At 35.0% G+C, this 13,680-nt stretch overlaps 1 protein-coding gene across 3 annotated transcripts in view; it reads right to left on the reverse strand.

Moving 5' to 3' along the window:
* The window catches only part of HBS1L (HBS1-like translational GTPase), a 73,831-nt gene that overhangs the window by 18,547 nt on the left and 41,604 nt on the right, over nt 1-13,680 (reverse strand). For all 3 annotated transcript variants that reach the window (XM_005859035.2, XM_014533843.1, XM_014533842.1), the window contains 4 exons: nt 6,153-6,261; nt 4,284-4,546; nt 3,655-3,820; nt 721-838 (listed from right to left, as the gene is read on the reverse strand). In XM_005859035.2, the coding sequence (XP_005859097.1) occupies nt 721-838; nt 3,655-3,820; nt 4,284-4,546; nt 6,153-6,261 (656 nt within the window). The remainder of the gene's footprint in view (nt 1-720; nt 839-3,654; nt 3,821-4,283; nt 4,547-6,152; nt 6,262-13,680) is intronic.

The following is a 13,680-nucleotide window of genomic DNA, read 5'->3' on the forward strand; positions in this document are numbered from 1 at the left end:
TAAAACAAAAGAATTACACAGATGGATTACAATTTTTCAATTAAAAGAGTACCAGCATGCAGCAGGGGAATCATGATAAAAAATTTAAAAATTCTCATATTTGACTATATAATTATTAAAATATCTAGGTAAAGGAGGAACAAAATTAAACAAAATTAAAACAGAAGTCACACTTTTGTCAGATGGCACAGGCAAATTTTTGAACTCTCCATATTTTCCAATAATCATCTGTTATAAAAGAAATCAATGTCCTATATGTGCAGTGTTACATGTAAGTTACAAACTAATTGTTTTTTAAATTAACCCTATAAAGAATGTAAATAAACCATAGGGGGAAAACTCCCAAGCTTCATTATTTCTGCATAAATTCACTTTGAATAAATATATAGAACTTGAATATAAATATAACAAAAAGGCAGATGCTGAAATCGTCACTCCAACTTTAATAAATGAAATGTATATCTCATCAAGCACTTTTACCATTATTTTTACTATAAAGAAATTCATAGCTTTTACACATTTGTTTCTTTGTAATAAATTAGAACAAGTTTTATAAAGTACTGATAAAGAGATAACGAAAAATATTTCTCTATTTTTTTGTAATTTTTTAAAAGTTAAAGTTTTAAAATATTTTAAAAGTTATAACCCTAGAATTATAACCTCAGCATCAGGAAATTTTATATACATGTAGTGCACTATTGTTAAGGAAATATCTGGTACCTGGGCCGCTCCCGTAATCATATTTGGAATGAAATCCTTATGGCCTGGAGCATCCATTAATGTTATAACTTTGGTTGTGGTCTCAAACTTTGTCATACCAACATCCATTGTTACTCCCCTTAAAGAAAACAAAAATGGTTAGAATGCACTATATAAATAATCAGTGTAATGGATTAAATTATTTCATAATATAGGTTAAATGACAGTCTAAAATCTTAAGTAATAATGGGGATTTTATTATATAGCCTATTACTTTGAGAAATTAAGCTATCAATTTGGGCTAGAATTTCTGCTGCAAAAGAATTATACCCATAGAGCTTTAAAATAAAGTTGTGGATGCAGCAAAGATTTTTCTTTTTCTTTCTTTTAGTAAGCAATGTAGATTGGAAACAAAGGAGGATATGTGTGGACATCTCCAAAAAAGGGAACAGTAAAATGAAGAAAAGGTAAAATGAAGAATGACCACTATCAGGGGGTAGTTTTCCTCACCTTCTTATGTTTATGCTTCACTAATTATAGAAACAAAGTTAGGAAACTTTCATCTGTATGTTACACATTAGAAAACAGGAGATATCAAAGGAGAGGCCCTATTTTTAAAAAAATTGAGAAAGATGAAGAGTAGTTTGTTTCATATCCCATTTCATCCTTCTTAAAGACCAAATACAGTGCCTCTTGATAGCCACACAAATACAGGTTCAGGTTATAAGAAAGTCCAAGGAGCGTCTACAAAGGTACTAAGTCATTCTAGAAATTTAGAAGAGAAATCAGGTGGGCAATGAACTAGGTAATTATTCATCTGTTTTGCCCAGGATAATCCAGAGTAATGAATGAACACCCCCTTTTACTACCTAGTATCCCAACAACTATAATGATAAAATACATGTTCACCCTAACAGTAAGGTAGCTGTGGGTCTCCTTACTCAAACCATTCTAGTTTAATCTGAACCCATGGGCCATCTGAACCTCTGAAATGATGCTTCATTCTCTTTAACAATCCCCAAATAATTGCTTTTAGATTAGTGATGAACCGAGACTTATTCCAAGATCCTCCCTAGACTTCTTTGACCACCATATACTCTTCACTCAGCTCTGGTCTGGATTTGTAAGCCTAAAGATGTCACTCATTTTACTAATTTCTGTTCAACACACAATTAGAATGGAGGATTTACAAATATTTAACATGCTGGGATAAGCAACACATATTATTTTTGAAATGTTATTAAGGAACATAAACTGTCGAGTTAAAACTCCCATTCTGTATCTGGAAGCTTCTCCTAGCTACAGAATAAAGGGATATTCTAAAAATTGCATCATGCTGAATAATAGAGAACTAGCAGCAGCAGAAATATGACAGATAACTAGCAGATGTATTATTTTAAAAACCACTACAAGCATTGACTACTCTAGGAATGAGATTATTATGTCACTTCCCAGCTCAACTCACTTAAGAAAATTCACACAAGCCATTCTAACTTATAGTGTCCTCAATCGGTTTATGTACTTAATAGGTGTAACACAGCAAAAAACAAACAAACAAACAAACAAACAAAAAAACCCATATACTTTAATAATCTGCACAGTAAACTAGTAGATAAAAATTTGTTTAGTCTTCTGATATCATACATAAATTTCACTGTTTTCCAATATAAATTTTCTAAAAATTTGCAGCTGTCCCACTAACTTACTAGGTTGGAAAACACGTATGTGATACTATATGCGGAAAAAAAAAAAAAAAAAAAAAAAAAAAACCCATATACTTTAATAATCTGCACAGTAAACTAGTAGATAAAAATTTGTTTAGTCTTCTGATATCATACATAAATTTCACTGTTTTCCAATATAAATTTTCTAAAAATTTGCAGCTGTCCCACTAACTTACTAGGTTGGAAAACACGTATGTGATACTATATGCAGAATAAAGGGGACACCTAATAAGAGAAAAAAACACTGTAACATAAATTCCTATTTATCAAGAGAGCTAAGGAATATTAAGATCCCCTCTATTGAGAATTACCTTATATATTATAATGTAGACTATCCAAGACTCCAAGAAAAAATACACATTTTTAAAAAGCATGAAAATCCAAATATATTCTCTATTCACATTCAGAATGAAGACACAGGCACAGAGAATAACCACTGCTGATTCAGGACTTTCAGAGGACTTCAGGTCTTTAGAGTAATTATTCTGAGACAGCTGACACATCTGCGATTTCACTTAATTATTAAGGTTCTCTTTCTTTCTTCACAAAGGTGCCCCTGACTCCCCCACCCCTACAATTCTAACATGATATACAGTATATCACCATTCCAAAAAGGCTTCAAAAGAAACACTGAGTATTTCTAGCTGCATTCTCCTGCTGGAATCTCCCCAATATTAGCACTGAACACAGTAACAGATACAGAAGAAGTAACTGACTTGATTAAAACTATATGGTAGGAGATAGGTTTAGACACTTGTTGACTTTTGTCTCACGAAACCCAGTACAAAAAGTATAAAAGTAAATTAAGTCTGGTCATTTGCATTTACTAGACATTTTACTATAAAAAGTTACCTTTCCTTTATAATCTGACATAAAATTAAAAGTCTTACTCATAATTTTAATTCAAAATCAAGGCAATTTGACATATACTTAGGGAAGTAACAACAGAAATGTCACTCATTGAATAATTAGCTAAGTACTTTTACTGCTTTTTTAAAAAAGTTTTAATATTCTTTTAAATTATTCTCATAGAAGTTGCAAGACTAAAAACATGTAGATTCATTATGTATGTAGTAATGAAAACTACAGTAAAAATATCTCCCAAATAATTGAAATATTTTTTCTAAAAATAGCCTAAAATATTTAATGGTGTTTCACACATATTCAACACATTTTACATACTTAATTAAAATATAATTTCAAACTGAAAATTTTGAAATATAGTGACTACCTTTCCCTTTCTTCTCCAGTCTCATCCAAGACCCATGCATATGCAAACGAAGCTTTGCCAGCCTTTTTAGACTCTTGTTCATACTTATGCATAGTTCTTTTGTTTACATTACCCAGAAGATAAAGCATATGGCCCATCAGAGTACTTTTCCCAGCATCAACATGACCTAAGGAAAATTGATTCAGTATTAATACTAGGTACATTTTCCAGATGTTGTTCACATTGAGGCATTGCATGAACATGGAACTCAATAGTTCACAGCAGTGTTTAGAGTAATAAATACCAATTTTTATTAAATGATATTTAAAACAACTAAATGGAGGGAAAAGAGCATGTCTTTTTAGAGAGAAAGGGAATTTCCCTGATTTTTGGAAATTAAAATTGTCAACAAGACATGCCATTTTCAAAATGGTCACAAATGAAAAGGTCACAGTGAAGTCTAATGACCTTGGAAGTTGGCATTATTTCACCCTGGGTGACTAGAAAGCATTATGATGCAATGCCCCCTTGCTTCATGTCCATTACACCCATAGAGAGACGCAGAGTGGAACAAGTTCCCATGCTGCAACTAGAAAGCTGTGAGGCTGAGGCAGAGTTGACTGACAGTCCAGTGGGGCAAAGGACATTACCAATGACCACTAAGTTGAGGAGTTGCTTCCCTCCTTGCCGCTTCTCCAGCTCTGCTTTGACATCTATCTGCTGCCTCAGCTTGCCAGACTTTCTCACTGGTGTTTGTGTTGAACTCTGCTCCTCTGATGCTTGAATGGTGTGGGATGGAACAGCTGATTTAGAAACAGAATCTAGAACATCAGAAGAAGCCATGCTGGTATCTTCACTAGGGTGTCCTTTTTGAGGTGTGTGGAAACTATGACCATTTTCTTCAGCAGTTACTCTAAAGAAAGCAGAGATAGGAAAAGAGTGTTAAAACCAACTTGACAGATGTCCTATAATGTCAGAAGGGAAGAGAAGTCCTCTCTTCATCTTTCTTACACTTGCAAACCAAAAATGACCTCTGTTAAGTGGTTAGAGTCTGTTAAGGTAGAAATGATAAGTAGCTAGACCCAAACCACACAAATACAGACTTGGAAGATCTCAGAAGAAAAAGTCTACCAAAACTATAAGAAGAAAACATCCTGTAAAATAACTGAAATTCAAATTCTAATTAAGCCCATAGTCTTAGCCATATAGTCCTATCAGAACAGATGGCATAAAGGGGGCATTTTTAAAAGACTGACACAAAATGTGTTCCTGGAGATAAATTATTAGTAAAAAAGGAGTTTTATCCCTAACTTGTTGTTCTAACAAGGGAGAGGACTTACAATCTCTTTTGCTCAAATTGTCTTTAAGGAAGCTATCTCTAAGTGTCTACATATTCTTAATACTTTTGGCAAAGGAGTCTCAATTCATTAATTTAAAAAGTACTTGATTGATTTACTAAAAACGACAACACATACTAGGCACTGATGTTGAAAAGATGATATAGAAATGAGGAAGTTATCTACTACTCTTAGAAGCTTAGAATCTAGCAAGAGGCTCAGATACATAAAGTAGAAACAACACCACCTAGCTTAACATATTCTCTCCTTGACAATGAAGATGCCTCTTTGACTATTCTCCACAGAAACTATAGCAGTGCTATCATGTGGATAGCTATAAAGAATGTGACTTAACCAGCCAGACTATGATATACCTTACATTTCCATCATTGACTATAGATAATAGAATTAGGACAAAGAGTAGGTTAAATTGCAAGTCACGTTTCCCTCTCGGGATATTTTTATATGCTCCACACTTAATCCTATACTTCAGGAAAGAAACAGATTGTCATATCTACAACTTTGTTAAAAACCTCATATCCACTCCCATTTTATTGTGCTTTGCAAAATCTCCAATAGCCAATTTTGGTGTTCATTTTTTTAATAATGCTTAAACTAGTTTCATCCTGAACTACACAGAAAAAATTTTACTAATGTGAAAAATGCTCCCATCCTGTAAAGAATTCCAACAGGCTAAATTAAGTGAAATCAAATTTAGACTAAAATTTGCAAACATTTACCTGAATGCCCAGAGCTAGCTCTAAAACCATTTATGAGTATGTTAAATAGAGTTTATTCTTATGTTATTAATTACTGCATTATTTATTTGTATTGCAACTGTAAACCTACTTTTGCCCACCCCGTACAAGTAATTCCCAAATGCTACTTACCTACGCCATCTAGTGGCACAAAGAGTCCCTATCTCAACAGTGTTAGATTTCACAAAATCATGTTTTTAAAGTAGCTATAAATAATTTAATTTAAATAAGGAAATTGATAGTGAGACAGATTATGTTACATACATGGGTAAGTCTAGAATTAATTCTAATTTCTCATCCCCTTCTTCTGTACTATGACATACTGAAGATTGTGGATAGCTCAACGTTAATGATACATTTTCTGACAGTCTAACTGGACACAAACTAATTTCAAAAAAGGAGGGGGTAGGTTTATAAATCTTACCCAGGCACTTCAAATCCCATGGTTTGCTTCTTTCCAGATACAGTCATTTTAGCAACTTTTGGCACAATATCACATTCACTTCGAGATGACTGGGAATCTACTGATTTTCCTAATTAAAGAGTAAAATACAGAAGTTTAATTAATTAAAAGTTCATTTCTAGAAACATATATATTAAATAAATATATAATGAAAATTACATTTCATAGAATTCATGTCTTTATAAACACATATTCTTTTCTCTAAAACATTTTAGTGAAATATTAAAAAGCTGAAAAAAATTCTTCTGCCACCCTATTCTGGAAAATCCCCTATATCAGGCCTTTGTTGGGCTTAACCTCCACCAAATCTCTTCCTAATTTTGAATTGACTCTAAAGTTTCAGTATTAAGAGGTCACGAGGTGGTTTCTGCACTGCACCTTGTTCTGACAATACACATAGACCCTCTATCTCCCTCTCCCACCACACCCTTTCACAATACTAAAACTGTTTGGTCAGTTAGCAGATGGCTAAACTATTTTTAATCCTGTGATACCTATAAACTGATGAGAAAGCTGAGAGTCTGCTGAATTGTGCTGAACACTGCATTTATTTTACTTGCACACAATAATAAACTTAGTAAGACATCTGCTATCTATAAATATGGGGGAAAGGTCATTGTAGAAAAAGTGAATTAAGAACATGGAGTAGGATAAATTATGAGCTACATCAAAGTTAAGACTTAATGCATACTTGATCCTTTAAATACACACACACACACACACACACACACACACACACGGAATTCATGGAATTGCTTAGAATGTAACTTTATAACTTTATAAAAGAGTCCTATCAGGATTGGGTCCACATAAGACTACAGAAACTGTGACACTGGAGAAATAGCAAGCAGCCAGTTGCCTGCTGATACTGAGGGTGAATGAGGAAAGTAAAAAGTCTGGTGAAGCAAATCAAGTTTTCAACAATCGTTGCACAAAGGAGAATGATTTGAATATTAAAAAATTAGGAGAATTGTTGGATAATATTGAGAGCCTACTTAAGACTTGTAATAATGAATTTGTGATGGAATCAATCTGCCTTTGTGACTTTCTCTAACAATGTTCAGCTCAGGAACAGGCATAGACAGGACATTATTAAATGCTTCATTCCGGGTTAAGTTTCTACCCAACAGGTGCAAAAAGAGAGCAGAAAAAGAAGGTAGTTGAAGGTATTGGCAAAAGGGGGAGGGTTGAAATTATCTATAATAATAAAAGCATAATATGCTAATTAGACCAGACATCCTTCCAGACGACCTTCTGGATAAAGCTATGGCGGCAGGGGCTGAGGCAGAGGCGGTCACCGAGGCTGCGGGTGCCGAGCCCCTTGCACGAATTTCATGAATCGGGCCTCTAGTAAATAATAAACTCTAAACTATACTAAAAAAGATAAAATATAAGAGTATTGATGCACTGGGAGAAAGTAAGACATGAGCACAACCAGGCAGTTGTGGCCAGAATAAAATGTGTGAACTAGCAATTCTGAAGGAGGGTGCATTAGTGAATTGCTGATGAGAGGTGAAGGTCACTGGAAGTGAGATAGCCAAGGAACTGAAGGCCCAGGGTGTCAGACCTGGTTTTTCCACAGTGATGCACAAGCAAGCTATGGTTGTGAAGAGTTTAGGGTGGAGAAAAAAACGGTAAACCTGCTGCCAAAGTCTTCAGTGTATAAGAAAAAGTGGCCAGTAGATGAGGGCAGTGAGGACTAATGAAAGGTTGATTCAGGCACAAAGACAGGAATTTTAAGGGAGCAGAAATTTAAAAAAAAATAAAAAGGATTAAGGAATAGCAATGTTGGAAAAGGCAGCAAAAAGAACAAAGCTGCCTTTCCAAACCCCGAGGTTTGAAAGGGTATCAATGAAGTAAGGCAAGGAAGTAGAAAAATACTAGAAAAACATTGAGAATAATAGAGGTATTTGCTTTTCATAAAAAACACAGTTCCTAGGATTATAGCAAATGTAGAGAGGAGTGAAAGGTGAGTGAAGGTTAGGAAAGAGGAAACTGAAAGCATTATCCTGATGTTTTGTGTATGAGGGTTGGGGGGAGGACACCCTAATTGACTAAGACAAGAAAACGGCACGGTGGATTTTGACCTCAGTTAAAAGAATAGGGGGAAAGAATCATAAAGCACAAAAATGTCTCAATCCAGGCTATACGTTCCCACTCCCCATTAAGATTAATTTTAATACCTTCCAATCATTTTGCATGAGGAAAATGTCTTGATCCACTTACACATTTAGTACATTGAGTAGTGTAATTTTGACTTTTAAAAAAAGTAGGTGTGTCATAAAATGACATCAAAGGTCACTAAGCATAGAGAAAAATCATAATGTGATCCTGTAATATTTCTCAGGATGCAGTATATTATTTTTCATTCTGGTGATTCTTATAGGACATCAAACAAAGGTGTAGTATTTCAAGTATGTGGTTATTTAAGTGCAAGACTTTTCTTAGAAGAAAAACGTCTACTTTTATAGATCTGAATACCACCCACTAAAGAGTCAGTCTTAAACCTTTTATTTCAAACTTTTGCTGAACTTAAATGAAAACCTCTGCTTGCACATCCACAATTTACCCTCTTCAGACTCACCCCTTTGATCTTTAAGCACACTTAGCATTCGACTACTAACTCTTTGAAGGTAGGAACTGCCTTATAGATATGTTCACCTAGTCCACAGAACATCACCCAGTGCTCTGCCAACAACAAGCATTCAATAAATAGGGTTTAATGATTATTCCCTAGTGGTTTAAATTTTGAAACCATGAATTGATCTCTTTCACTTTTGCAAATTATCTTAGATCTCTTCTTTGGACAATAACCTCCTCTACCTGCTTCTTACACTTAATACCAGCTGCCTCCTAATATTTAGAGATCTTGGCACTTGCTATAGACACTCTCATGTGCTCTCCTGCCAGGTGCTCTGCATGCTCTTTTCCTTCGTAACAACCACAAGGGTAGGTTTTTATTCCTACTTCAGATATGCCAAGGGTATACAACTTGTGACATACCTAGATTTTTTTTAAAAAAGAAATTAATCCAATGGTGGCTATTATCAATGAGCATTTACTCTATTGAGAGACATTTATAAAAGTTGGAGATGAGTTACAGAGACAATAAGCAAGAAAATTCAAAGTATGTACCTAAGTGATTATGGGAGACTTAAATGAAATGAGATTTAACCTGACTCTGAAAAATAAAGAGGAGACAAAAATAACATGAGAAAGGGCATTTTTAAGTGTCATTGGGGCAAAAATTCTGAAAAAGACTGGGCAATGATCATTAAATTTTTATACTAAGACTATGAAATTGAGGCTTTGAATAAAAGGCTTTAAAAAAAAAAGAACTTTTATAGATTTATTTTCACCCAGTAAGTAAAAAAGTATAAAAGAGAAGTAATATTAAATATTCTAAACTAAATTAGGAAAGATAATTAGAAGTGAGGAAGGGCAAATTAAGATTAGGTAAAACCATAGAAATTTACATGTGATTTTTCCATAAATTATGCTACTCTGTCTCATCATTCTATAATTCCTTTACCTTTCCCAAGCTGCTAATAAGGCATCCCCCAAGCTTCAGTCCTAGGATGCTATTTAAATTCTACAAATAAAAGAATAGGGGAAAAGTAACCAACTCTAATTAGTCCAGTATGGCTAAAAATCTAAGGCTCTGTCACCAGAAAATTCTAGAACTTGAGCCCTGACCTAACCATCAAAGATTCCAGAGACCAAGTTTATCCCACTGCAAAATGAGGATATCACCACCTACATCGTCTATCTCACAAAGATGCTATAACTAATATTATATATGTGAAAGCACTCAACTATTAATTTAAAAAATATTCTTCAAACAAAACTCTTAAATCAAAAATAATTTAAGTTTGTGGTCAGTACATGTTTACTGTAATTATTTCTAGTTTGACTGAATAGTGCTGCACCCATTAACTTCTCCTTTTAAAATGATTACAGATGACAGGGTCAACAAATGTTAGATGTAACTAGTCACTGACAGTAGCACAAAAAGTGTGCCATACCTAAACTTGAACCCAGTTGTGTGTGTGTGTGTGTGTTTTTTAAATTTATTTAAATGTCATACAAGTAAGGTTAAGGAGTACATGACAACACACACAAAAAAAGACCCAAAAGTGCAAAATCCAATCAATGGGACTATTTGGGGGGAACATAAGCCAAGTTGATGTTGAAGTTCATCTAGAAGATTAAATGTGAGGGGATGACTAATAAAATTTTAAATTAAGAACCATGATAGGGGAACTGCCAGATATCAAGACCTCCTATAGCCCTAGCCAATTTTACTCAATGGATAGAGCATCAGCTTGTGGACCAAAGGGTCCTGGGTTCGATTCCAGTCAAGGGCACGTACCTTGGTTGCAGGCTCCTCCCTGGCCCAAGCCCTGGTCAGGGCTCATGTAGGAGGCAAACCACTGTGTTTGTCTCATATCAATGTTTCTCTCTGTCTTTCCCTCTCTCTTCCACTCTCCCTAAAAATCAATGGAAAAATATCCTCGGGTGAGGATTAACAAACAAAACAAACAAAAAGACCTCCTATAAAACTGAAGTAAATTAACATGGTAATGGCACAAGAGTAACTTGATGAATCAGAATAAAGTGCAAAAGGACCCATTAATAGGAATATATTTTTATTTGTTATACATAGCAATAATACTTGAGTATATGAAAAAACATATAGGAATGTATAGGAATGTATTATATACATTTATAAATAGAAATTCAGTATATGCAAAGATGTTTCAAATCAGTGGAAAAGGATGAGTTATCCAATATTGTATTGGGAATATTGGCTATTCACCTGAGGAAAAGGCTTTATCATGTCTATGGTATATCATATAAATTTCTTGTTGATTAAAAATATGAACTTAAAGAGGAATTATAAAAATATATTTATAAATTCGGGTAAGACTGATGAGTCTTATATAAAATTTTTTAAATTTCTCCCTGATTAAGGGTACCACAAGTGGACATAAAGTATGTGGGGAAATATAATAAAAGAGCTCCTACAGACCAATAATAATAATAATATAAAAAAAACTCAGAAAAAGTGAGCAATCAATATACCAGGTCAAACTACACAACAAAGAAAGATGTGGCAGAGAAAAGGGAAGATAGGAATGGGAGTGTGGGGGGGGGGGGGGGCAAGGGGGAGAGAGAAGAGGAGGAGGACCAGGAGGAAGGGAGGACTGAAAAGAGGAAGTAGTGGAAGAGGGGGCATGGAGGGCAAGAGAAGGAGGGAAGAATAGTAAAAGTATTTCTCCTTTTGAAAAAAAATATATTTTTATTGATTTCAGAGAGGAAGGGAGAGGGAGAGAGAGAGATAGAAACATCAATGATAGAATCCTTGATCGCCTGCTTCCTGCACACCCCCTACTGGGGATCACGCTCGCAACCCGGGCATGTGCCATGACCACTGAGTCACACCGGTCAGGCTCTTTCTACTTTTTTATTAGCATCTAGTGTTGCCAAAGGAAGGGGTTGGAGAAAAGCGCTATCTGACACTGTTGGCTAGAGTTCAGCCTAGAACACCGCCGGTAGGGAGAAATGTGATAAAATTTAAAAAGTATTATTATATACTTCTAGAAATGTATTCTCTCTTGATTTTTCTTAGAATCAAGTAAAAACATACTTAGCAATAACACTTAGAATTAGTGTACCGCAACCCAAACGCTTCCCATCAATGATCCTGATTACAACATAATACTGAAAACATCCCCTAGAAATTTCATGTTTTATTTTCTAATCCTCACATGAGACTATGTTATTGAGATACATGGTTTAGAGAGAGAGAGAGGAAGAGAGAAAGAAACATCGATGTGAGAGAGAGAAACATTGATAGGCTGCCTTCTTTATGCAGCCAGGCCGGGAATTGAACCTGCAACCTTTTCTTTTTTTTCTTTTGGTGTACAGGAGAAAAAGCTCCAATCAACTGTGCCAACCAGCTGGGCTGGAAAGTTCATGTTTTGAAACAGAGTTCCAAGTTGATCCAATCAATCATCCAATGACAACTTTATATTCAGAATGCTCTAATAAGGTTGAAAGTAATGCTCTAAAGCAGCGATTTTCAACCTTTTTCATCTCATGGCACACATCAATTACTGAAATTGTGACACACCAAAAAAAGGTATAATTTTTATTCATTCACACTGGATGGCTATTGTGTTAGCTGTTGTCATTTTTTATTTGACAATCTAAAGGAAATGAGGTCAGTGCCCCTGACTAGTCAGGTACTGCATGTTTTAAAAATTCTTGCAGCACACAGGTTGAACAATTTTGTATTTTGTGTTAAGTAATCAATCCCCTTGTTTAGACTCCCAGGCTCCTTGACAGCAGGGACTGCATCCTTTGGGTTTCTCTATTTCCACAACCCACGTATTTAATACAGTGTACAAACAAAATCAATTCCTGATAGCTCTGTCAATGCTCTGATAAATTCCTAAAAAAATTAAGGTGAAAAACTAAAAGGGAATTATAAATGTGACCTCTTTGAACATGTATTTTTACTAGGTTAAAAAAAAATCATGGTAAAGTCTATCCTGCCCTTCTTGGATTCTTTGGGTAGGATTTCTCAACCTTGGAACTACTGACATTTTGGGCAGGATATTTCTATGTTGTCCGGGGCTATCCTCTGCATTGCAACATGTTTAGCAGCATCCCAAAAATGTCTCTGGATATAGCCAAACGTCTCTTTGTGGGGCAAAATCACCTCCAGTTGAGAGCTACTGCTCCAAAGAGTTATTAGCAAAAGAAATAAATACCTATTACAAACCCTACATACCCTCACCATCTCAAATACATACATCATCCAAACTTACCCTCTTGTCAACAAAACGACCAATTCTGGTCTTTTCCCATCCAGCCAAGCTTAAAACCTGTCACTGATTTCTGATTCCCTTTTCTTTTGAAACCTCTACATCCAATTAATACTATTTATATTAACTTTTTCCTCATAAATATTTCTCAATTTTTTCCTTTCCCACCTACTTAAGTCAGGCCTTTAGGCCCTTAGTGTTGGATATGGCGTCTCTCTGCTTTCTGTCTCTTACTTATCAGACAATGTCCTACCATTATTTTCATGAGAATTATTAATACGAGGAAGCCCAGGCTTCTTGGTAATGCATGAATCAGAGAGGCCAACTTCAGCACTGCATGACGAAACATTCCTGGATTCATTCCACAAAGATTTACCAAGCCTATGAGGCAAAAACACTAAATAAAGCAAATGTAAATTTGCTTGCATACCTTTATGGTCCCTCAGGAGAGACCCGATAACCTGCCAGTTCACCAGTTACTCTGTTTGGTAAAGTAGGTAAGATATATATTCTGCAGTCAGACAGCCTGAGTTGAATCCAGGCTCTGCCACTTACTAGTTATGTGACTTCAAGGGAATCATTTAACTTCTCTCTGTGCCCAGTTTCCTCATGTGTAAAATAACAATACTAGAACCTACTTAATATTGAAAGAATTA

This window comes from Myotis brandtii, unplaced genomic scaffold (assembly GCF_000412655.1).
Source record: "Myotis brandtii unplaced genomic scaffold, ASM41265v1 scaffold123, whole genome shotgun sequence".
Classification (NCBI taxonomy): domain Eukaryota; kingdom Metazoa; phylum Chordata; class Mammalia; order Chiroptera; family Vespertilionidae; genus Myotis; species Myotis brandtii.